At 38.4% G+C, this 26,081-nt stretch overlaps 2 protein-coding genes across 4 annotated transcripts in view; one reads left to right on the top strand and one right to left on the bottom strand.

Annotated features, from left to right (window-relative positions):
* Nucleotides 1-120: 120 nt before the first annotated feature.
* On the bottom strand, nucleotides 121-2,438 carry tectb (tectorin beta). The gene is made up of 11 exons (XM_084435071.1): nucleotides 2,398-2,438; nucleotides 2,162-2,237; nucleotides 1,843-2,033; nucleotides 1,610-1,761; nucleotides 1,428-1,500; nucleotides 1,121-1,224; nucleotides 947-1,030; nucleotides 687-849; nucleotides 527-605; nucleotides 412-444; nucleotides 121-245 (listed from the first exon to the last, which is right to left on the bottom strand). The coding sequence occupies exons 2-11, from the start codon at nucleotides 2,226-2,228 to the stop codon at nucleotides 181-183; spliced, it is 1,011 nt and encodes a 336-aa protein (XP_084291197.1). The 5' UTR covers nucleotides 2,229-2,237; nucleotides 2,398-2,438; the 3' UTR covers nucleotides 121-180.
* Nucleotides 2,439-3,982: 1,544 nt separating this feature from the next.
* gpam (glycerol-3-phosphate acyltransferase, mitochondrial) overlaps nucleotides 3,983-26,081 on the top strand; it is a 33,808-nt gene continuing 11,709 nt past the window's right edge. The window contains exons 1-13 of one of the 3 annotated variants that reach the window (XM_084433558.1): nucleotides 3,983-4,121; nucleotides 15,037-15,168; nucleotides 17,576-17,695; nucleotides 17,779-17,852; nucleotides 19,326-19,439; nucleotides 19,550-19,696; nucleotides 19,982-20,081; nucleotides 20,359-20,495; nucleotides 20,605-20,704; nucleotides 21,801-22,013; nucleotides 24,616-24,729; nucleotides 24,826-24,911; nucleotides 25,029-25,144. In XM_084433558.1, the coding sequence (XP_084289684.1) occupies nucleotides 15,070-15,168; nucleotides 17,576-17,695; nucleotides 17,779-17,852; nucleotides 19,326-19,439; nucleotides 19,550-19,696; nucleotides 19,982-20,081; nucleotides 20,359-20,495; nucleotides 20,605-20,704; nucleotides 21,801-22,013; nucleotides 24,616-24,729; nucleotides 24,826-24,911; nucleotides 25,029-25,144 (1,420 nt within the window). In that variant the 5' untranslated portion in view covers nucleotides 3,983-4,121; nucleotides 15,037-15,069. Of the gene's footprint in view, nucleotides 4,122-10,179; nucleotides 10,332-11,395; nucleotides 11,479-15,036; nucleotides 15,169-17,575; nucleotides 17,696-17,778; nucleotides 17,853-19,325; nucleotides 19,440-19,549; nucleotides 19,697-19,981; nucleotides 20,082-20,358; nucleotides 20,496-20,604; nucleotides 20,705-21,800; nucleotides 22,014-24,615; nucleotides 24,730-24,825; nucleotides 24,912-25,028; nucleotides 25,145-26,081 lie in introns of those variants that run through there. The other 2 variants (XM_084433557.1, XM_084433559.1) reach the window with 2 other exon arrangements.

The raw sequence follows: 26,081 nt of genomic DNA on the forward strand, positions 1-26,081 counted from the left end.
AGTAAAAACTGTAAAAAAAAGAAAAAGATGCGAGTGCACATTTAAAGGAATGTGTCGATACACTCCCTGAGACACGTATGGTGTGTGGGTGCATGCATGTCTATATTTAAGTATTTGTATGTAATTGTATAAGTGCAAAGGCATGTTTCATTGCATTTGAGTGACCCACATTTGGCCTCTTTACAAACTGAAGTATCCTAAAAATTCATTCAGTAGAAATATGGACAGCAGACACAGAATTGGGCCTGTAAAACAGCAAGGTAAGAAAAGGGAGATCTTTAGCGTTATAAAGTTAAAAGTGACTGATTTTTGAATGAGTTTAAATGCAGGTGTAAAACTGTGGTGTACCTTAAAACAAAATATCCATATATGAAAATCATTCATGTGTCTGCACTGCATTGATTGACTTACCTGCAAGATGGACAAAACTGGAAGAGTGTTGTGCTGTATACAGAGAGTTATGTGGTTTTAAAACAAATGTTTAATATCAAACTTGACTCGTGCAGAAGAAAAAAATTATAAATACCTCTGACTTGAAACTCCATGGTCAGGATCCCTCCATTTGGATCAGGTTCAAATTCAGTGCTTCTTGATGTACATGGAGTCTTGGATAGTTAAGAAGAGTCTTAGTGGAGCTGGTAATCTATTTAAAACTACAATAGCATTACATTGACACTGATACTCACTGGCTGACAGAACAGCTTCTCCCCGTCACATACTTGGACCTCACAGTGGAGCCACACGGTGGACACTTTCTCTAGCCGCTGGAAGCGGAACGAATTGAACTTGAACATGGACCGACTGTCTTTGGCATTTTCAAATATGGTGACTGTGTTGTCTAAGGAGCAACTGTTAACCAGGAGCATATATATTACCCTGTGAGCAGTATTGAATCACACTGACACACATTCTACCTAATAAGTTTGAATTGACAATAAAATCTTACCTGTTCTGAATTAAAGTCCACCTTTTCCTGTCTGTTGAATATGGAGTAGGTGTTGCCCAGCAATTTGTTATTACTACTTTGAATCTATAAACATTAAAGAGAGAGTCTTTTTAACTGACTACGTGAATCTGTGTATTTGATCAAATGTAGACTGACTTCTTTTGAGCAACTCACCTGTTACTCAGTCCTTTTGCTTCAATGCCAATGAACACCTCTGATCCAATCTCGGATGTGTCAATCACATACGGTGCATCTTTTGCATAGAGGAACTTCGAGTTCTACAAACCACAAAATTCACCCTGTTACCCATCACAGTTAATATATATAAAAAAAAAAGTATATATATATATAGCTCACTACACAAACAAACCAACAAATTTGACCTTTATACAAAATGTCACATCAAATGGTGAGGAAATTTCCCATTTGTAGCCTACTTTCTTCATCACTGGACACTTTTGAGAAAAGCTGAAGTACTCACTGTGAAGACGTTCATAGACAACTGAGACTTAAAAGAACCTAAACTCCCGTTGTTGACATAAACTGTTGCCACTCTGGAAGAAGCAGAGGGTTTAGTAAAGACGCTGCAAGTCAAGGGTCAGAATGCACAGGCTCCATGAAATCTACACCTGCTGGACTTGACATCAGTGTAACGGGGTCTACCTTTGGCTAAACACGGCATTGTTGACCAGATAAGCCGCTTTATAAGTGCAACTGAACGTGTAGTTGACAGGCTGGTTCCGGACAGTGAGAGAGGAGTCGTTGGATACAATTGAGTTGTAGAATATGTACCGTGGGTCTTTGCCTCCTACATACTAAAAGGAAGGTAGATACATTTTAGCGCTATTTTGAATGAAATAACAATTCGAATTTATCAAACCAATCAAACATCTCACCTCAGACAGGGTGCCGCAGTATGAGTGATTCTTAGGAGTGAGGTCTGGGATGGTAAAACGATAGAAGCCCGGAGTGTTAATTCCAGTGTAGCACACGCCGCCCAGGGAAAGCTGGCTAATCTCCCATCCATATGGACATTCTGGCACATTTGCAATGATGGCATTGGGAAAACATGACACCATCACGTAATCTGAAACAGATGACAAATTGGTCTGTCAGGCTTATCTAGCCGATTAAATCATGCTAACCACAAATAAACGGCCCTTTGATCCACACTGAGAGGAAATGTTTCAAATTTGATGGTTACTTTTCATTTACCAGCTTTCTGAGGTGCACAGGCCCATGTCATGGGGAGGAGAATCAAGAGAACACCAACAGCTGCCATTTCCTAACGCTGAACAAAGAGAATTGCACTGTTACATTTACATGAAATATCTTTAGACATGATACAAGTTCACTCATGACCTGAATTGTCTATCTATACATCATTTTCTGATTATTTTCAAGGCAAAGGCACCATAATATTTGAATTATACTTAATATTTGTACCATACCAATGCAGAGTCCAGAAGAAGTGTTGGCTCAGGTCTCTAGCAGAAGGTTTGCATGGTTCCTGTGTGGTTCTTCTGCAGTTAAATGATGATAAATCCTAAAAGCAGAGTTCATTGAAGACAGCACAAAAGCTGCTTTATAGGTCCACAGGTAGGCAGTAACCCCCCTTGCTTCTTTGGTCAGCCAGTCTGGTGAGGCCTTTTGGTGATAGCATTGTGAAGCAAAGCACAAAAGCTCTCTGTCCTGGCCAGACATTGACTTTTAAATGATCAACGTCTCAAGGGGAAGACCATGTTCTCAGCCATCTCCCAGTAATGTTTCAGCCCTTTACATGCATTTCTGATATAAACTTGGTGGTCTCATGGTTTCATTCTCACCTGCAACTTTTGGGTTCTACTCAAAAATCTAATAGAAATGGGCATCTTTTTAAGGTGTTTGAAAAGCTTCCAATTTAGACTCATTCCAGGTTATGTAATACTTAGTGGATTGCCATTAGTAGTTATCTAATGCACCCAGTCGTGCCAGACGCCTCTTAATGAAACACAGTGTCATTAAGGTCAGTCTCATTGTGCTAAGCCAAAACAGATCCAAGAGTAATACAGCTGTGCACAATCTTCATGCTCTTTATCTTGAGGGAAAATACCCACTAAAGGAATCATTAACCCTTAAATGCATGAATGTTTTGGTAATCATTATTACATATTCGGGTCTTTAGCGACCCGGATCTATATCTAACATGGATGGATCTCTACCTGTCGCGATAATATAAAACTCTCCTGATATTAGAGTAATAGGTTCAGTTTGAGCAGATGTTTTATACCATCATCACTGTTCTCGTCAGAGATCATTTCCCAGTGCATTCTGCATCTGGCTCATGTGACAGTGACACTAATATTTGATTGCGTTCAGTACTCAGTCTGCAGTAAATCACTGAGCCATTTCACGTTTTGCTGATGATACTTCCTATTCTTTTGTTTTTGGCCTGCGGTGACAATGAGTGAAATGTCACTTCATCATTGTGTATCAGACATTGTCATCTTGTGGAATAAAGGTGAATTGCACTTATTCAGTCATCAAAGATTAAATTATTGTTGTGCAGAAAAAATATACTTACACTGTTACACACCTTGGGTCGTTAACTTGGCGACCCTATACAATTTTTACAAAAAAATGAATGGGAAAACAGGAATTATTTATTTATTTATTTATTTATTTATTTTTCTTGTTATATTTAATGAATTGATTGAGGAATACTAAGAAGGTTGATGTCTAACTTTAAAAAAATGAACGAGGAGGGGTAGTGAATGACGTCCTGGGTCACTAAAGACCTGAGGTATGCATTTTAGGGTTAAGATTCCAAGAAAGTTCCAAATGTCTAGAACGGAACATTTTCATTTTGTAGAGTGCAAAATAGAAGCAAAATGTCATAACAACAACGAAACTTTGTAGTATAGACAGCCCCCAACCCTTTTCAGGAAGTTACAATGCAGTCTAGGTCAGGAAATAAGCTTTTTCCGGAACCACATGAGTCAGATGGTGGCAAGAGCACTTAGATTCACGATATACCACCCAAGTTGTCACCTATATGAACTGGTACTGTCACACTCCACGAAAACATCACACTGGGGAACAAGCACACAAAGGGCCTTTAAGATTTCCGTGATCAAACATACGAGAAAGAATGTATGGATGGGGCCCATATGGATCGAGATGGCCTCTGGATAAGGTAAGAAGCCTGAAGACAAGCACACAAAATCTGATAGTCAAAGGATGTGCCATTCACAGAGATTGTGTTTCAGCCTCTAAGGAAAGCAGGGCACTTAGAGAAGCAGCATTTATCCACAGACAGTGTGTCTCCTTCAATTTTAGGACAGGAGAGTATCCCCGTTTAGCCTTTCTTCGTGTGTATGAATCACGATTCTCACGGATACAGGGTCAGCCAGTTTAGTTTGGTCGCAGTGATGTCAAAAGGTTTAACACAATTAAAACTTAATCTCTGTGTGGCTGACAGATGTGTTTCAAACCCCATGAGGCACAGTGTTTAATTATAAAGAACAAAATGATGGCTCATTGTGCTCTGCTCTCAGTAGTATTTTAATATTAATAATACTTGTATTATTTTATACAATGACCAAAACAATAAAAAAAACACACACAAAACAAATCAACATAATGAGTCATAATCAAATCTCTGACTTGTTGTGAACTAAAAATATAATTCAAACAACAATTTATATGTATCTGTTAAGCAAAGTTGTAAAAAATATTATGAATTGCTCTGAGAGAATATATGTAGAATATTTGATTTAAGGATGTTTAGAAAAATGTAAACATTCTTATAAAAGCACTATGTAAAATAATAAGAATATGGAATACTATAGTGAATATATCTTTTACTTTTTCTTGCCAACTTATTTATTTATTTTTACTTTTCACTAATTATCTTACATAGTTATGGTTATTAAGGTTATTAATTTCATTTATCTTGTTTTTTTTTACTGAAAAAGAGCATATTAGGCCTTGATCATAACCAACTATTTTTTATTTTAGAAAAAAAATCCAGATCAAGATCAAAACATACACAGAGACAAAATTAGCAAATTACAACTGCTAATGTAAAACGATCAGGTGCAGATAGCAAAGGAACAGATATCCCACGTGATAAAATTATAGAACAGGCTACTTTCTCTTGTGGTCATTACCATGAGAATGAAAGCGACCATTGGGATACATTAGAGTGCAATGCCTGAGAGGAAACTATGGCAGATGCAAATCAACTCTGAGGCCCAGAGCCCATGGGACAGCTAGCGTTACAGCTGACTATGAAGAGCCTTCCAGGTGTTCAAGCTGTTCAGGTGTCCCGAGACTTCATTGTATTACGTAATATCGGGAGAAGCAATGTTAAATATTTGTGCTATCTTTCATTCATTGTGAGGCTTCAAAAGACGATCACCTGCAAGGCACTCATTCTTGATGGCCTTTCATCATGGCCTTTAGAGCAATGCAAATTGCTGTAGCCCCATTTGCAGAGGCACTTTCATCTACTCGCTGTCCCAAGAGCTACTTCACCTAAAAATACCACAAAAAATGTACCCAGAAACAAAAGTAGTGTTTGCTATTGGTCATAGGGTTAGGGATTTGAATAAACTATTAAACTTTGGTGCTTAATTATTTACATTGAATGAGTTACCCAAATCATAGAGATCAAAATATATAGGGGTGGGCTCTAAATTTGAGCAAATAGGTAACCACCTTGATAAGGTTCTTAACCAGGAAGCCCACCAGGTGGCATCAGTAAACTACCACGAAGGCTTTTAAGATGACTTTAAACAGACAGTACACCCAAAAATGAAAATTCTTTCATAATTTGCTCACCTTCAAATTGTTCTAAACCTGTATGAGTCCTTTGTTCTGTTGAACACAAAATAAAATATTTTGAAGAGTGTGGGTAACCAAACAGTTTCTGGTCCCCATTGACTTTCATTAAAATAAATTCTATGGAAGTTAGTGGAGACTGGAAACGGTTACCAACATTCTTCAAAATATTCTTTGTGTTCAACAGAACAAAAAACTCATACTTGAGGGTGAGTAAATTATGACAGAATGTTTATTTTTGGGTAAACTATCCCTTTAAAATGAAACAAGCATTAAAAAAAAAACTGTAAGGAAGCCTAATTTTTAAAGTGTGATTTCTAGACCTGGAAAAGTCACGTATAAATAATTATAACTCCATGCATGGGCATTTATATAATACAAATATTTTATTGGGTAGGAATTGTGAGTAAAAAATATTTAAAGTATTTAACACTTAAAAAGAAGTGCTTGACAGTGCAAAACTCCTGTCCTAGGATTCTTCACAGTTACAAGTCAAAAGAGGCTAGATAAATATCTATATTCTGGTTGCTAGATATGACTTGGACCTCTTTAAGTCTATGGGATTTTAATTTGATAAAAGTCCTTGGTATTTGTAAGAGAGACTTCCACATGGGATATTTATTGTCCAGTGACAAGAAGTTTATGTCCTTGAAACCCAAACTCTTTTCCAAAGAATAAGTGTTGGTATACACACTAGCATAATTAAAGAGGAACGTGTCCAGAATATATATCCAAATGTTCTTGTTCCTTTGTGAATACACAATTAAGACCCAGCAGGATGTCTGGACAAGACTTAAAAAGACTGCGAGACATCAACACTGAATTCAGATTAGTAAGGTGAATTTCATGCAAATAGTTTTCTTTAGAAGTTCTACCATGGAGCTTAATCGTTATCTAAAGATCAAGTGTAGGCTATACAAGGTTTAATTTAATGTGCAGCAAACATTTTTTAAAGGGGACCTATTATGCCCCTTTTTACAAGATGTAATATAAGTCTCAGGCATCCAAAAAATGTGTCTTTGAAGTTTCAGCTCAACAGATCATTTATTATACCATGTTGTAAATGCCCATTTTGAGTGGAAGGAAAAACTTGCCGTTTTCGTGCATGTATCTTTAAATGTGCTCTAAGCGATGTCACACGTTTTTTAGGCCAAAAATGTTTTTGGCACAACCAGCAAACATCTCCTCACTATCTGCTAGCTGCCTGTCCCCTGAACACACTATAAAAAAACACGGTCTCTGTAGACAGCCCAGGCTCCACAAATGGCAAGAAAATCAAACTGGCCCAGCCTTGGCCATGAAACATAACAAACAGTGTTCCAGCCAATAACCAACAAGAATGATTTGGGGGTGGGGGTTAGTGCGCGTGCACATGAAGGGGGGTGTGAGGGGAGTGGAGGAGAGAGAAGCATGAAGAGGGAAGTTAGAGGAGAGATGTCCTAACAACGACTAACGTTAAAATGGAATATTCTTGAGAATTTTGATATGGCCGACACACGACCAAAGAGACGACGTTCCGATGAACAAATAACAAAGAATAGGGAAAAGGAGAAGGAACGCGAAGTCCTGAATTTACAATGGAAAAGCATTCAAAAGGTAGCGAGAACTCCGCCGCAGAAGGGCTTCCAATCCGACATTCAGGTGGCTCTGTTTTTGCTGGACAGGGGGGTAAATCCAGTTTGTTTTTTCTAAATGGTTCATGACTGTTTCAAGAAGCACGGAAGGGAGGGGAGGGGACGGGATGAAAAGGAGGGAGGGTCGAGCTAGCCTCCGTTTTGTTTGACAATACTTCGAACATCAACAAGAAGTGAAGTCACCCAAAATCGCTTAGAGCACCTTTAAATGCAAATGAGCTGCTGCTCCCCACCCCGCTTTCCAGAAGAGGGCGGAGCCTGTACAGCTTGTGCCTCCCATACTCTGCCAAAAACTAAAACATCTGTTTAGTTTTGACTATCATCTCTATTGTGATCACGCTCATGTGACTTTCCAGTTCTTCGTCATCATGAAAGTTTATTATCTGCATGTGTTTTAAAGCCATATCAGTCTAAACTTCTGAAGGTTTTCTGAGCGCACACATCCGAATCACGCGCACAGAGAGCTGGATGTCAGACGGCGCATCCCATGAGTATTAAACTATGATCTTATTACGCTTAAACTGTCAAACACACACAGGATTATGTCAAAAACACACAAAGTTCACATAAACTTTGTTGGTTATGTCTGTGAGTGTAAACAGTAGGGAAAGAAATCGCATGTGTGTATTAGCTCTGTGTGATACATTACCTACTGCTATATGTGCTGTTAATATGAATCAAACAACAAAAGAAAAACAGAAAATCACTTACTGCTCTTGATTGAATATCCTAACTTTTGTAGCTTTAATAAGAATACATTTCTTACTTGAATGCTGGTGTTAAATGCTCTGGCGAGGAGATAAACATAGCGGACTGTGTACAACTCATTCAGGGCGGGGTCTATGCTAATAGGGCGTCAACAGTCGTGGGCGGGGCCTAAGCATTTTGTGACATCACATATAGTAAAATCAAGGCAAATGGCTTGTTCTGAGACACTGCTTGCTTATGATTTATGGGGATTAAAAAAGAGGTGTGGGTGGATTTTTACCATTATAGAGTGGTTGTGTACACACACTGCTGACACACATTCGTTCAAAACACTGAACTATATCAGTGGTTCCCAATTCCAGTCCTCGTGACCCACTGCTCTGCACATTTTGTATGTCTCCCTTATTTAACACACCTGAACCAGATCATCAGCTCATTAGGAGAGACTCCATGAACTGAACTGAGCATAGATATCATATATAAAGGCTAGATGTCTTATGGCGCAGTCACTTCCGGCATCATCGTTCGGCCATCTTGTCACAGTGCTCTGTGCATTAAGGTGAATGATCAGCACGCACACAAATCCTCTTATCTCGCTGAAATCTTGACGGATTTACAAACGGTTTGGTTTCTTACAAACGTTATTAACGTGGCTATAATTCCGAATGCTTGAACATGTATGTTATAATTTTTCATATGTATGCAGTGTATGTATGCAGTGTCATAACTACATCTCTGACGTTTATAACAAACCAAACCGTTTGAAAATCGGTAGAAAAATGAGCAAGTTATGGTTATTTAAAAGTACATGCACCATTGAAGTAGTGAGCGAGTACACTGTGGCAAGATGGCCGCCACGTGCGGACGTCGACCTCCATTGGCCAGCAGTGCGCACGAGACATCTAGCCTTTATATATGATATCTATGGAACTGAGTGTGTCAGATAAGAGAGACCTACAAAATGTGCAGAGCAGTGGGTCACGAGGACTGGAATTGGGAACCACTGATCTATATAATAACTGGATAGCTCATGACATCATAAACAGTGAAGCCACGAGCCGCCATATTGGTATTCCATAGTGAGCTCATGCGTTCTATTGGCCCTGTCCCAAATGGCACACTTCATAATATGCACTTTCGGTCTTGTGGACTTACAATGGCTGCCGCGTGCGCGTGTCCGTTACAATGGCTGCCCGCAGCAGACTACTTCCCGACAGTCAAAGCGGCATGACGTCACGAAAGTGCGGACTCGTAGGAAGACCACGAGTGCTTAGGGTACCATTTGGGACAGGGCCATTGAATCAATAGGAAATTGTATGATTCGACTGAGAAAACATTGCCTAACGAGACACCGTTTTTAAATCCAAAGTCTCCCTGTACATTCTTGCAACGCAAACATGATCCTAAGCATTTAAAAGGGTATTTGTTTAAAGTCTGACATTTTTCCTGCTGATTAAAAAATTGCCATTTAACAGTCATTATATAGATCAGTGGTTCAAACACCATGTACAAGGTCCCCTTTAAAAAATAATGATGTGCACAGTCACAGATAAATAATTTATAATAAACACCGCAATATTCCATAAAAACATATCCATATCGATTTTGATTTCATGGTGATTTAAAAAAAAAATAGTATCACAACCTTGTTAGCTGTGTCTTAAAGGGATACTCCACTTTAAAATGAAAATTCTGTCATCATATACTCACCCTCATGTTGTTTCAATCCGTTATGAATTTCTTTCTTCTGCTGAACAGAAAGGAAGATATTTAGAAGAATATCAGTAACCAGACAGTTTCTGGTCTCATTGACTTCCATAGTATATTTTTTTCCTACTATGGAAGTCAATGAGACCAGAAACGGTCTGGTTACTGATATTCTTCTAAATATCTTCCTTTCTGTTCAGCAGAAGATAGAAATTCATACAGGTTTGAAACAACATGAGGGTGAGTATATGATGACAGAATTTTCATTTTAAAGTGGAGTATCCCTTTAACTTTTCAAACATTCTATCTAACTGCGACCCTTAGCGGCTCTATGAATAATTACACCACTGCCATGACAGTGTAGAGCAGGCGGAATAAACTCAGCTGTCATGATCTCAGTGTAGTGCTGCCTGCCGGTTGGTAGTGGGCAGTTTCAAGGACGACAGCAGGTTCACGGTACGCTAAAGAGGGCAATTTCAACAGTGATGGCGCATCAAAGGCATATTCTTGAGGTAAAACTTTCCTCTTTACATCCCACGCTTTGTCTTTGGATTTCGCTCAGTTTAATGCTCAATGAATGAGGGTGGGCGCAGGGGTAACGTTAACGTTAGCAAGCTAGCATTAGGGAAAGGGGTTGCTCACTGAGTAAACCGATGCAGCGAACACCGGCAAAACCACATAACTTTAAATCCAGATGAAAATATGATGATTTGGTGTTGATCGCATACGTAACAGAAAGCATTGTGTATCTTAAATACATTTCACATAAAAAGCCCCAACAACTGCTTTAATTAAAGCACACTGTTAACCGATGCAGTGGTTGGATATGCAGAGTGCACTGCTTTCAGGACGAAACGCCCTGACGGTGCAGCATGCGCTCAAGCGATCAGATTATTGTTGGCAATTTGCTCGAGCTCAATGTGGTTGAGTTGACAAAGACTCAGTCAAAGATGGTCAGGCTAGCATGCAGCTACAGTGGCGCGAGTCTTGGCCGCAGGATCGGAGGCGCGCGCATTCCTTTTAAAGGTGCGAATAGGGTTTAAAACAGGCCCTGAAACTCTTACAAATTAATTATTTTTTAAACATGATCATCGAAAGGCGCTTAACCTTCAGAAGCTGTTAATGGTCAACCCCAGGAGGTCAAACTAAATATTATATTGAGCTGTTTTATTTGTTTATTTTGAATCGTGACATTTTATGTTTAAAATTATGTGTTTAATGTCGATAAAATGCATACAACTGAAAATTTTATTAAAAAATAAATAAAATCAAAATGGTAACAAAGCTTAAATTAAAGTGCTTAGACTAATGAAACCTGATCAAAAAGATTTGTAGTTAGTGGGTCAGGTCAAAATCACAATTTAGATTGCTAATAGTTTATTAAACTTATCTGTCAGATGTCACAACATCATGACATTGTCCCTCTAGTCTAATGTCACCAGACTCCAAGGTCTTGCATATTGACACTGGACCGTTATATTGACATTTGGTCTTCCCAGTCTTTTAATTGATTACTTTTTTATGAGTACAAGACTATAAATACAGTTTATCTCCTCCATGGAGCATTCATTTGAAATGTGCTGTATACTTCCCTCTCATGAAAGGATTCAGGACACCTATAACTAAAAAAAGCTAAATGACATTTTAGTGCCATATTATGTAAGTACGGTTATTGTTTACTCATTTAAATAAATTACATTTATTTAAGTTGTATTATTATGAAGCTTAGCCTATTTTTAAATATGATGTTATATTTTATTTATTTTGATTTTATTTCATTGTTTTGACTTGAGGGTTAAACTATTGGAGATAATTTCCTTCCTTAAAGGAATAGTTCACTTCAAAACGAAAATTCCGTCATCATTTACTCAACCAGACAGTTGATGGACCCCATTGACTTCCATAGTATGTTTTTGCTACTATGGAAGTCAATGGGATACATCGACTGTCTAGTTACTGACATTCTTCAAAATATCTGCTTTTGTGTTCAGCAGAAGAAAGAAATTCATACAGGTTTGAAACAACTTGTGGGTGAGTAAATGATGACAGAATTAGAATTTTTAAGTGAACTAATCCTTTAAATTGAAATATTATTTTATTTAACTTTAAGTCGGCATGAAATAAATTCACCCATTTGTTTTATAAATGCATGATATGGGTCTTATTGTGAACAATCCATGCAAATGTTTAATTTTTTTTAATTACCTCATAATGTTAAATCAGTCATGACTGTTTAAAAGTCATAACCCTCTGGTAAAAACACCAGACTTCTCTCTGTTGACTTGACGGAACAATGGAAGGTATTTTTCTGTAATAGCTGATCCTTCCTGCTTGTTATTAAATTTATAATACTTGGTAATCTTCTGAATTATATAGGTTTTCACGGAGTATGTTGTTATGATTCAAATGATTTCAATGCAATGTTTGATCATCATTGCCTTGTTCAGACGAACAGATTGCGAGACAGATTAACCCACTGGCCCGCATTGCTGGTGGATTTACTCATTAGATTCAATTACGTTTGAAAGCTAGTGGCAGCACCACTGACATGGAGAGTGTGTGTTTGTTGACAGTTAGGTGCCCATTTTTTACTCCATCACCAAACTGTACAAGAAAATGCTCTAATCCATATGGAAAACAAGCTGCATTGCTCAAATTTGTCACATAGTAGATGACCTTAGATGTTGTGAAGCCAGTAAGGACTGCTTTAAAAATTTAGTAGATCATACAGGATTTTTCCAGACAGGACCCATTCAGCAACTTTTTAAAGTTTCGCTGCCAATCGAGGGCTATTTTTCACTTTGTGTCTCTGAACAGGTCTCCTTTCTGCAAGCTTTGACATCTTGCCAGACTCTCTCAGAAAAAACGCTGTCTTCTTTTCTCCTTTCTCATTAGTGTTCTGGTCGCCTATTGGTGTGTGGTTCACTTCAGACGATGCAGGCAGGGCTTCCAGGGTTCAATGAACTCTCGTTTAGCAGCTGCGGTGTGGCTTGCTGTGCATCTCTCTCTCTCTCTCTCTCTCTCTCTCTCTCTCTCTCTCTCTCTCTCTCTCTCTCTCTTTCTCTCTCTCTTTCTCTTCTCCCCAGGCCCGTTCAGCATGTGCTCTGCGTCTTGCTTGGGGTTGTTATTCATTGTGGAAGAGAGATTATCCCATCTTTCCCCCCTTTCCTCTTGCCAGCTTGGTTTGCTCCAGTCATTCATTCAAAGACCCACTCATCTGATGACCCACTTCTACCCTAATGAGAGCATGTGATTGAGTGATTTTAATTACATTACAGTCAGTGAAGAACTGGGCAAATGTGATTAATGTATACTATGATTTGCCTTTTTAACACTTACTTAGTTTTCAAGCAGTTCGTAACCAATTTTGTGGTTCATTCACATGTTTTAGAGGGGGATATCTTTAAGGGACAGTTATGAGATGAGATGCACAATATATACATTTCATATTGGTTATTGATTGATATTAAGTTTATTGGTAACAGTTTATATTGGATATTTAATTGTGCATGCATGGCATGTAAATTTGCACCATTTTTACATTCAGATTACTTTGCCGTCATTCTAATTGTCACTTACTAAAGCCGTTAAACGTTATCTTTAGCAAATCTGAAAATGAAAGTCAATTGTTCATTTAGTACATTACAATGTTGTGATGCCTAAATTCCCTTGTTTCACTTAAAACAATTGATTAATTTTTAGTGTTTTATTTTTAATTTAATATTAACCATTTATCAATTATCAGCTATAACATTAAAATAATTGACATACTGATATCTGTCAGAATTTTTGCTATTGGGATGGGCTCTTTTGATTTGGGCCAAGCAAACATGCAGCTAAAAACATCTAGAAACCATATGGCAAACACGTGTAACACCAATGCATTGCAACTGCAAGTTTTATGACTTGTAATGAAATGTGAAAATTTTGTATTTCAATTTAATCAATTGAGATCTGCATATATTCATAATGAGCATGCATAGCATTGCTATTGTAGCCATTGCTATTTTTTGACCCATTGCATTACAACAATAATCAAAACAAATCCTTAATCCCATTCTTTACGCATGACGCACACGAGAATCAAGAAAAACATGCCAGCGCCTCTGTGTTTTCGACCAATGGACTAAACGGTCCCGCTGTGGCTTCTGTAATGCCCTTGTGAGCTGCTGATGGGGTGTTTTTGAAGAAGTGCAGTCACTGGGGAAATAAGAAGAACCCATAATAATAGAGACAACTGTAAACTGTGTGGAGGAAGTGAAACTCAGCACCTTTGAAGATCATGCCATTTTTTGACGATTGATGCACTTCCTCCACATGCCCAGAACCAAATGTTGATTACAAAGATTACCATATGAGAGGTTCAAATAGTTTTTAGTCCATTTGTTAGGAGTTGATGCACTGAACATGTGCAGATATCTCATGTGGTTTTTTTAAAGGGTACATTCTGCACCCGTAAGTTGGCACAAGCTTTTTTCCACGGCTCGTCTTCCATAAATAAGCACCGTTCCAGTTTACCTCTGACCTGGACAGCTGCTATATTGTATGCTTCAACAGCCCAATTTTTTATTACCTGTTTTTCCACAGGCCGTAGCCCTTTAACATGACACTGGAAAGTGGACTCTCTTATCCACTGGTTAACAAATCAACCGATAAGAACAGATGTATATAGCAGCGGGTCACCCAGGACGTTATGATAGAGATGCAGAGGTAATAAGAGTGGCTGTGTCCTCATCGCACGTGTGCTCTCTGTTTGGCAACCATGAGGTTATTTCAGCTGAGGTGTCTCATGTGCTTTGAGCTGTTGTCAACACTGTCGGTTTTCTTTACCCCTGGGCGGTGAAGCATGAAGGCTGAGCCATGATGAATTTGTCAGCAATCAAACTTTGCTTGTCTTGCCGTTCTTCCTCAAATCTTTGTCAAAATGATCAGCTCACCTGAAACCACCTCAGCAGGTTTGGTGAGCCTTATTTGTTCGCTGTGATTGGGTGGAAAGGATCATTCGACATTCCTGTTATTCAACTGCAGCTGAGCTGGAGGTTCCGTGCAGAATAGATGGCACAATGGTCTCGCATTCTGTCTTTCTGTGGAATATTTTGCCGGCTGCAGGAATCTATTGTGAAAAGCTGTAATCAGAGCTCATCTGTGCTTTGACCTACAGCACAGAGGGCGGCAATGGACTGCCTCTCATTCTCTGTTTTTCTTTCCCTCCTACAGTTTTGTTGTTGATGTTTGGCTTGAAGAGACGGGATGGATGTCCGCATGGTTCTGGGGGGTCCAGATAACATTCTACTGGCCAATAATCCCGACGCAGGAAGTGGCTGTCTGAAGCATCCCTGTGAGGACCAGGTGAGCATGGAGAAAACTAGCGCATACTATGGCAAGAATTACTAGCCGTGTTTCCATTCAAAAGTTTAAGGGTTGCGAAATCCAAATAGAAAAAGGTGGGAGGAAATATAGATGTATAAATGTATATATTCTTGCAGCGTTTATTAATCTAGCTTTATGTTGATATCTGCTTTTATGAATAAATGGTTTTATGTTGTATAAATTAGCATTAGGTAATGTATTATGAACTAACATGAATCAACAATGAACAAATGTATATTTATAAATTAACGTTAATCTGTTATCGAGAGAATAAATGCTGTAAAATAATCCTTGTTAGTAGGGGTGGGAATTGGCAAAAATGTGACGATTCGATAGTATTGCGATATTTGGGCCACGATTCAATAGTATTGCGACTCGATTCTGCCATATATTGCGATTCATGTCCCCCATGGCATATTATTCAAAGGCATTATGGAAAATAAGGCTGCTCAACTCACTTCAAATGTCACATTTAATTCTGTGAACATTATCTTCTACACATTAACTGAAGTGCAAAAACGTTGTCCTTGAACATCCAGGACAGACCTTATTACAGGCCAGGACGTAATTATTCTCTGAATAGGAGACTTCTCGCATGAATGGTGAGCTCCCAGCACATAACTTAAAATTATTTAAATACAATAGAGTAACATAAAGCAGACATAATAGAGTAACAGACACCTGAGAATAATCATAAATAAGAGCAACTCAGAGCTTCAATCATATTGAGGATAATAGTCCAGTCCAGTTGGCTGCAAGGTCATCAACCAAAATTCATTTGGGAATATACTGTTTGCTTCTTGATGAAAACCAAAATTAACCCACAATTTTGATTTGAAAGAAGACGGAGCGTTGTGTGCAACCGGTTGTGATGGTGAAGCCATTTTCATTTGAATGTTGACTTACGACTAGGGATGGGCATTCGATTAAATTTTCTTAGTCGATCGTCGGGAGAATTAACGATCGACTATCGATTAATCATTAATATTTTTATATTGAAATTCATTATTTCTTTAACTTTTTATAAATTAAAAATGCAATGAAAATACAAAAATACAGTTTGTTTGTCCTCGATGAGATCTTTATTACAAGATCAACTTGTGGCAGTGAAACTGGACGTTCGGTAGACTTGAAGATATGGCCACTTCATCCGTTTTCTGTGATCGGATAGCTATCCGATCGTGAAAAGACCAGGTGTAAATGCCCTCCGAAACGCATTCGAGACGGATTTAAATCCGATCGCTCAAACCACTTCAGGAGGAGAGCTGAGACGCATTCCAGACGAAACTGGACAAGAGTAAATGCATCTGGTTGTTGAAACCACATATGTAAATTTGACTTAACGTTATCCCAAAAATGCTAAGAAATAAACGTGTGAGAGCGTGTTATAGGCTATATGTCATGTTATAGCCAGATATGACGACGCTACTTCAACACGCATCACCACAGATGAGCATCTATTCATCAAGCCAACGTGCAAACTATCGCAAATCAAAGTGAAAGTCATTCATCAACACAAGATCTTACCAGGGCTGTTGCCGCAATATCTTGTTGCGGTCTTTGATTTAGACATTTTAGCTGATGATCAATAAAATGCATCTCATATCAGTTGCTTTCCGTGACGTGCAACAATTTAAATATGCATAGCGCGGGAATTCAAGATCGGATTTATATCCGTTTTGCAAAAACACATTTATGTGACCAGGTGTAAATGGAATCGTTTTGATAAATCAGATAGCTATCTGATCTGAGAAAACGCATGAAGTTCCCATAGAACTTCTGCACCAGTCTTCTGTTGAGAAAGATAAGCATGTTGACATGATCTGGGTTCAGACGCGACCGCAACCTGGTGACAGCCAGTCCAGCCGCCGAAAACACCCGCTCTGAGGGGACTGACGTTGCCGGGATGCACAGGTACCTCCGCGCTAAAATTAATTCCATTGCTTCAAGACTCACACTCTACGCAACGCAACCTGCATTAGATTAATCGATAACAAATAAACGTGATCGACGAAATTCTTAACGATCAATTATCGATCGTCGATTAATTATGCCCATCCCTACTTACGACAACAAAGCACCGCAACAAGCGCCACTTTGTGGATGTAATACGCAAATGTAAATGATCAGAGTAAACTCCGAGAAAACCAGAAAGTAAAACAGATAATTTTATAATTAAATATTGCAATACTTTGCGCCACTGTATCGATATAATTGCGTGCACAAAATATCGCGATACTGAACAGAATAGATTTTTCCTTGTTAGTCCATAATGCTAATGCACCTAATGCATGAAACCGTATTGTAAAGCATTACCATTTACTAAGAATAACTTCTAGTTGTACCACTGATCTTATGTACCATTAACACTGTGTTTCTCATGTAGGACAGAAGCTCCAGCCCGTCTTTCCTTCATTCTGTGTCCACCACGTGGAAGGAGGGTCTGCTGAACAGAAAGAGACCATTTGTTGGAAGATGCTGTCACTCGTGCACACCCCAGAGTCAGGTTAGCTTGTTAAAGCTTTTGGCATATTGACCGAATGCACATTTATGTTCTGCATGTTGACTTACTACATTTATGTGTTGCAGGAGAGGCTGTTCAATCCCAGCATTCCTTCTCTAGGGCTCCGTAATGTGATTTACATTAATGAAACGCACACAAGGTAAACATCAACCACTGTTTGCCATAGGCCTGATGGCTCTGAATGCTAGAAATGAGTGCAATTTCCGATTCCAATGTACGATTTCTTTTTTTTGTAAGTGTGACCTGCCGATACCGATTTTTGCCAGTTCCGATTTTCTTTCAAAGAACTATAATTGACAGCATATACAAACAAAAAACGACTTTTCGTCAATGCAAAATTGTATTTTCATTGATAACAAGTAAAAAGACAGTAGTAAGATAAGAACAAATACATTTCAAACAACAGCACAAATAAATGCATTAGAATAAAGAGAGATATGAAATAAACACAGCTTTTAAGTTTTTCAGGTGGTGATAGTATATTCATGAAAGAAATACTACAGAAATTAAAGTAATCAAATGTAAAATAACTCTGGATAGTCTTCATTGTACAAATTAAATACAGATTAACGCTTACAATTAGTTATACAAGTTATTCAGTCAAGAGCAGAGAGTGATTTTGTTCTTTTATTAACATGACAGAGAGAAGCAGGAATATTAGGCTGCTGTCACTTTAAGAATTTATGCACGGATCAAATATACCGTTACACAACTTGCGTTATCTTTCTCAGCTAATTAGGTTGCGAAACTGACTGCGCGAAACCAGTGTGGAGTGAATGAGACTAGTGAGTGAAAGAAGGCGGGTGTGCGTCACTTCGCCGTCTGAGAGAAGAGAGCGAGAACGCACAGCTGATGTTATTGCCTGTGTTGCCTCTGGCAACAAAACGGACCGGCTCAGAATCGAAAAGACCGCGAGACTGACCGGCTGGTCACCGGTCCGGGTCGATCATGCGGAAAATCGTCCAATTCCGGTCCCTGGCCGGTCGATCGGTGCATCTCTGCTGAATACATGACCACTTCCCTCCTTGATCATTGGAATACACACTGCACATTGCTTAGTTATACACCTTTCTGTTTAGTATAATTCATTAACATAGTTTAGTTTATGATGCGTCATTAATACCATAGTTGGTCAGGTGTAGTTTTCCAGCAAACAACCCGCACTGTGTTTACATTCAAGCGTCAAATGGAAGGTTGTAGGTCTCTGTGAGGAGTGGAAAGTCAGGAAATAAATTATTAACACTGTTTGTCAGGCGATATTTTGTACCTAGATCACATGACAGGGACCAAACGTGGTCTGAGCTGGTACTGCCAATCAGGGGAGGAAATGGACAGTCCGTAATACTGCAGGAATAATTTAATATTGTCTATCAGCAGTTATTGAAATTAAATGAATGGTTCTCCCAAACAGCTCAAATATTACACAAAAAGAGCTGCTAAAAAAGGACTGTATGATTCTTTAAAGGATCTATTTTCATGTTCTACAGAAGGAACGACAATTTTTGTGTGAACTATTCTTTTATTGACCATGTCAATGGATGAAGTCTATTAGATTCTTCAAGGCCTTAATACTCTTATCCATAGACTACTATTTTGTATTTGTATAATGCAGGCACAGAGGTTGGCTTGCACGGAGGCTGAGTTATGTGCTGTTTGTCTTGGAGAGAGACGTCCGGAAGGACATGTTTGCTCGCAACGTGGTGGAGAACGTGCTTAACAACAGCAGGTACCAAGTGTTTATTAAAAAGCGAGGAGCAAATGCAATGAAAAGGGCTGTTTCTAAGCAGCCGAAATGCATCTTATCATCCAGATTCACTGTAAGTGTAATTGCTGTAGGCTGGAATGTGCTATCGTGGAGGTAGCGTCCCAGGGTGATGTAGATGCAGAGTCTGAAGTGGATCCTAAAGCTGTCAGTAAAGTTAAACGGAAGGCCAGAGGATTCCTGCAGGAAATGGTTGCCAACATCTCACCTGCCTTCATCAGGTGCAGCTTTTTTTGCAATTTTATTAATGTTATAATGGAATTTAATATAATGTAATCAAATACCGTTCAAAATGTTAAATGTTTTTGAAAGAAGTTTCTTATGTCTTATCCAAGGCTACACTTTATTAGATCAAAAATGTAGGAAACTATTGTGAAATATTATTAATATAACTGTTTTCATATATTTTAAAATCTAATTTATTCCTGTGATGGCAGTCTGAATTTTTTTTAGCAGTATCCTTCAGAAATCATCCAGATCTTCTCTCTTTCCTCTGTCTCTTTTAGATTAACAGGATGGGTGTTGTTGAAACTGTTTAATGGATTCTTCTGGAGCATTCAGATTCATAAAGGTCAGCTGGAGATGGTGAAGAAAGCATCATCTGAGGTCAGACATCAGCACAAACATTTCCCGCTCAGCATAGGCATTTCTTCTTATCTGCACTCCCACACATACAGTAGCAACTCCCAAAACAGCCACAGATAAATCCATCAGTTGACAAATTTGCATATTACATCAAGATATACAGTTCAGTAGCAAACAGCAAGTCTATCCACCTCCTTTTTCTGTATATTTAATATATTATAATGGGTGGACAATTACAAATGGAGATTTATAATAGTTATCTTGAAGTATAACCAACATTTTACTCTGTGTCTTCTAGTACAACGCTCCCCTGGTCTTCCTTCCTGTTCACAAGTCCCACATCGACTACCTGCTCATCACCTTCATTCTGTTCTGTCACAACATCAAAGCCCCTCACATCGCTGCTGGCAACAACCTCAGCATCCCCATTTTAAGGTACAAAGTCATAATGATCTTTTTTTTTTTTTTCATAAAAGTTTTTCAACAATAGACAGTTAAACTGAAATGTGAATATGACGTGTGTGTATGGTTTGTATTCCCTCAGCACACTAATACGCAAACTTGGAGGATTCTTTATTCGTCGCAAACTGGATGAAACTTTAGACGGAAAGAAGGATGTGTTATACAGATCACTGTTACATGCAGTAAGTTCTCAGAAACGTCAAATCATCTTATTCGCATGTTGGTGTTAAGACCGTTGTTTCAAAGCAGATTCATAGAAAATTGTCCCTAAATGTCATTGCTGGCAATGGAAATCACCGAAGATTTTAGGTAGTGAAGGGGAAAAAACCTTGAGATATTGTCATAACTATATGCACATACAGTATGTTTAGAGTCAGTAAGATATTTTTTACATTTATTATTTTAAATAAACTCTGATGAATAGAAAAGTTAAAGAGTTAAACAAAGAATCCTGAAAAACTTAAATGTATCACGGTTTCCACAAAAATATGATATTGGCTCATATCAGCACCATATCAGCAAATTAGACTGATTTCTGAAGCATCATGTGACACTGAAGACTGAAGTAATGATGCTGAAAATTCAGCTTTGCCATTACATGAATACATAATTTCAAATATATTAAAATAAGCAAATGGTTATTTTAAATTGAATAATATTTTACAATAGAATCAAATTAATGCAGCCATGGTTCGCATAAGAGACTTCTTTCAAAAACATTAAACATGTTACTGACCCTAAACGTTTGAATGGGAAATTTTGAATGGGAAAAAGGCTATACTACTTGTATAATATACTGTATATATCATATATAACCCAGCACTTATTTACTGAATATTAATCTCCGGTACTTGCTAAGAGAAAATTCCTTAGTGTCTCGGTTTGTCTTAAATTTTTAAAAAAAAGCAGTTGTCTGCGTGTGGTTCTTATTTGTAAAAAGCTGTAGGATATTATCTTGTGAGCGATGGGAAACCGGAGCAGCTGTAAAAAGGTCTGCTCCAGTGCTTAAGTTAAAATGACACAGGGATTGTCATTGCAGTGACTGTGGAGAGGCTTGTGATTTCGAGGTGACTGTCACAGGATGCTGATGGATTACTCATGCATTATTCATGCTGTCTCCTGTTGTGCACCACGTTACCACAATGGACTGCTTTAATTACAGGGAATTTGGAAAGAAAGGGTCATGGATCTTAGAGATTGTAATAGTCTTTGGAGATATTTAATGCATCAACATTTATTGTTGTGTGGATCATTCTTCTGTTTCCCACTCATTTTCAGTACACAGAAGAATTGTTGCGGCAGCAGCAGTTTCTGGAGGTGTATTTAGAGGGCACGCGCTCTCGCAGCGGGAAGCCGTCTCCAGCACGTGCCGGCATGCTCTCCATCGTGGTTGACACACTCTGTGTCAGCAGCATCCCTGATGTTCTGATTGTGCCTGTTGGTATCTCATATGAACGCATTATTGAGGGAAACTACAACAGCGAGCAGCTGGTAGGGATCACTGTAGTTAAATTCACCTTTTAAGTTAACAAGTATGAGTTAGTTTTTTTTTTTTGTACCATCAACACCTTCCTCTCTTTGTTTTATAGAATTAAACTACCAACTACTGTACATTTAAGACTATATGTAAATGTAATTTAAAAAGTAACCTGTGTTGTATTTGAATTAAGAGCTATGGCAGAGGCCAAGATTTTCAGTGAATGTTGTCTTTATTTAAAAAAATCTGTTAGTCTATCCATCTAACAAATTGTTGTTGTTATTAAAATGTGTAAAATACAAAGGGGGGAGCATTAAAATAGTTTCCTATTTTTAATATTTTATTTTTAATTTAGTGTTCAAAGTTAAAGCTGCAGTCCGTAATTTTTTTGGGTTAAAAATTATCCAAAATAAATTGAGCAAGTACATGACCAGCCAGTGCCTATCTGCTTGCCTTAGCTTGATACAAAACGGTAAGCTTGGAATAATGTTTTTAATTCCAGTGGTACTGGTGGATTTCCGCGGGAAATTCAAGCATGTCTTTGCATCATTACGTCACATCTGTACACATAAAGAAAGTTTCTCGGCTAGTAGGCTATGAGTGTGAGGATGTTGGAGGTGGAGATTTATAGCCTTTTCTCACAGCACTTCATATAATTAAACGTATCAATTTGATGGCGGATCCAGAAAGGTTCAAACGACAATCACCAGTGACAACTGGAGATTCACCCGTAGTAAAATGCAAAAGACTTTGGACTTCAGAGTGGCTACAGAAAAAAAGAGACTCGCACGCAATGCTGATGTTGTTAACATTAACAATTTGAGAACAAAGTATAATTTGCGCGGTTTGACGTGATATGATAAGCGATCGTTCGATTTAATCAGCGCGATTTACTGCAGTGCTTTTTTTCCCCTTAGTTGGTCAGAACAAAAGTGGATGTTACTTCTTCAGATTACATTTTCCGGTGAAAATTCTTATGTTGGTCATGCTTCCAAAAAGTAGAATCTGTGATTCCGAATGATAGGGATGTCCCGATACCACTTTTTCACTTCTGATACCGATACCGATGCCGCAGCTTTGGCTATTTGCCGATACCGATATCAATCCGATATTTTTATTTTATTCTTGAACTAATACTAATAATAATAAAATATATGGAAGCACTTTGCTCAATTAGCCACATAAAAACATCTCAGTCAAATGAAGAACAAATACTTCTCCAGTATATAGTCCACAACAACAGTTAATAAGGAAAGACTGCCACCCTTTATTCAAAAGACCTTGAGATATGTTTGGTAATATCAATGAATTTAAAATTAATTTGCTATATTTCAGATCAATATATTTGTTTCCTTAAAATTAAATAACTTTAACTTTATTCTCATCTGAATTATAAATAATTTATTTCTGTATAAAATAATACTACCATTAAAAACACATTTTGATTTTCTTTTTTAATCAATGTAGAATGTGTAACTTCAAAATAAACAGATTAGTGCTCTGTTTTAGGACAAGAAATGAAAACCAATGCAATATGATGAATGTCCAAAAGATGAGATAATTTTTGCTTTTAAACAGCATGTGTGTGTGTGTGATTTTGGTTGGGTGACAGTTGTAGGTTACAGTTTGACAAAAGCACAATGTTGTGTTTTACACAAATATAAGTAGGCTAAACACTAAACGCAGTTTTAATGATGTCCTGTATGAACAAAATGGAGTGTTTTTATGTTTCCACTGTTTGATCGCGCCCGTGACTCTCTCTCTCTGACACACACACACACACACACACACACACACACACACACACACACACACACACACACACACACACACACACACACACACATTCCAGCATTGCAATCTTGACATCGCAGCCCGTTCATTATGCTGCGTTCACACCAAACGCAAATAGAGCGTCAAATTCGTGTCTATCGCATCTAGTTTGACGCTTGAACATTTTGAATCCATTCGCGCGTCCAAAGCGAATAGGACACGCGTTCAGAGCTAAGGCAGGGCTACAGATTAGGTGTCCCTAAAGAACCCGCATATGTCTATGCGTGTATCTAACAGTAGTTCCGCATTACATTAATTGTGCACGCAAGTTTTATTTATTTTTATACCGTGTATTCTCTGTGTAAATCCATGCACCGAACCGTGACGCACGTACCGTTTCGGTTCAATACGAATACATGTACCGTTCCACCCCTAATAGGTATCGGATCATATTTTTTTTCTCCCCTCCGATATCCGATCTAGCGTTCTGGGCCAGTATCGGCACGATACCGATGACGTGGATCGGATCGGGACATCCCTACCGAATGACAGTTTCCACGCCGGCGCGGTGACTGACAGCCACACATTCTCCTCAAAACATTAATTCATCTGCGCTGTGCCGTGCCGAGGCACAACCCATGTAAAGTTGATAATTCCGCGAATAACTGCAATTGCAGATTTCGAACAGAGATGGCGACAAAGAGGAAAAACTACGGACTGCAGCTTTAAATATTCCAAATATAACTGTTATAATCTCAATATATTGTGCAACCCTAGTCTACATAATCTACACTAAAATATTTTTTTGTACTTAACTCTTTTTTTGAACTACCCTCACTTCAGGGCAAACCTAAGAAGAATGAGAGTCTGTGGGGTGTGGCCTGCGGAGTGTTCAGAATGCTCCGGAAGAACTACGGCTGTGTGCGTGTGGATTTCACTCAGCCCTTCTCTCTGAAGGTTAGAGCAGCTCATCTGCTTCTTTTTTCTCTGTTTGACCGAATACATTGCAGATCTCTCCCCTAATGTCTGGATCTTGCTTCTCTGCCGCTTTAGGAGTACCTGGACACGCAGCGCAGTCGGCATCTCCAGGCCTCTCTCACGCTGGAGCAGATCCTTCTCCCCACCATCATCGCTGCACAGTACGGCCTTTAGACTGCTAGCCACCAACATAATCATGTGGACTGCTGTTTATTATTGGTATGTAGAAAGGTGTGTGTGGCTAATGGGATTGTGTTCAATTATATTTTTCTGTGCAGACCTGATCAGGCTGTTTTTAATGGAGAAGATGAGGATCATCTGAATTCTAGAGACTTATCAGATGAACCCTGGAGGAGGCAGGTCATCAATAACCTGGCCAAGCACGTTCTCTTCAGTAAGGGCAATCTAAAGACCATGATGCATAAACAGTTTCTTGGGCAGTGGGGGATTTTTCAAGCACTGAGGGTGGCGGATTGGGCAAAATTGATGTTTATGTGGGATCAGCAGATTTATAATGAAAAATAGCAGTACTGCTCATCTATCAATTGCCTGGAAAACCTGCTTCTATATCATGGTCTACAGAATCACTGACATTCAAAATCTGAAAAAATGGATATATATATATTCCAGTTCAAACCAAGGTCCATGCACAGCCTGGTAGGTGCAGGTAGATAGCAGGAACGGATTTAAATGACAAAAATAAGACCAATCTACCGCACACTGTTGACTTTACTCTTTTATTTTATTTAAAGCGAACAGCGCGTTTCGCATATAGCGTCCTCAGGTTCGCTCAGTTATGGTCTGAGCTCTCAGGTGTCTCTTAATTACCTTGAGTCACATGATCAGTTGTTCTTAAAGTCATAATATTTAAATGCCAATATCCAACACATTCCCATAAATACCCAGTTAAGAAAATGTAGTTCACCTCCTCAAATAAATCACCATCAACTACATACATAGTTATCGTCATCAAAAGCCCAACAAGAGCAAACTGTTTTGTAGAAAAATATATATACACATTACAGATAAACATCATCAATATGTCAGATACATGCACTGCAATGAAGCTAATAGTCAATACCTATAACCCATATTTATAAAAAAACAGTTCATACAGTTCAACAGTAGACAGTTCATTTATCCAAAAAGCTTCTCTTCTCAAGAGCTGTTTAATTATGTTGCAATGAGCACATCTACCACATCTGTAATTCCCATAGACTTGTTGAGAGCCAGTTTGTCTGTGTGGGTTCCTGGTCATAGAACTAACCACCATATCTCTAATATTTCTGCTTCTTTTAAAACAGAAACAAGGTTTAGAATTTTTTTTTTTT

This window comes from Rutilus rutilus (assembly GCF_951802725.1).
Source record: "Rutilus rutilus genome assembly, chromosome: 16".
Taxonomy (NCBI): domain Eukaryota; kingdom Metazoa; phylum Chordata; class Actinopteri; order Cypriniformes; family Leuciscidae; genus Rutilus; species Rutilus rutilus.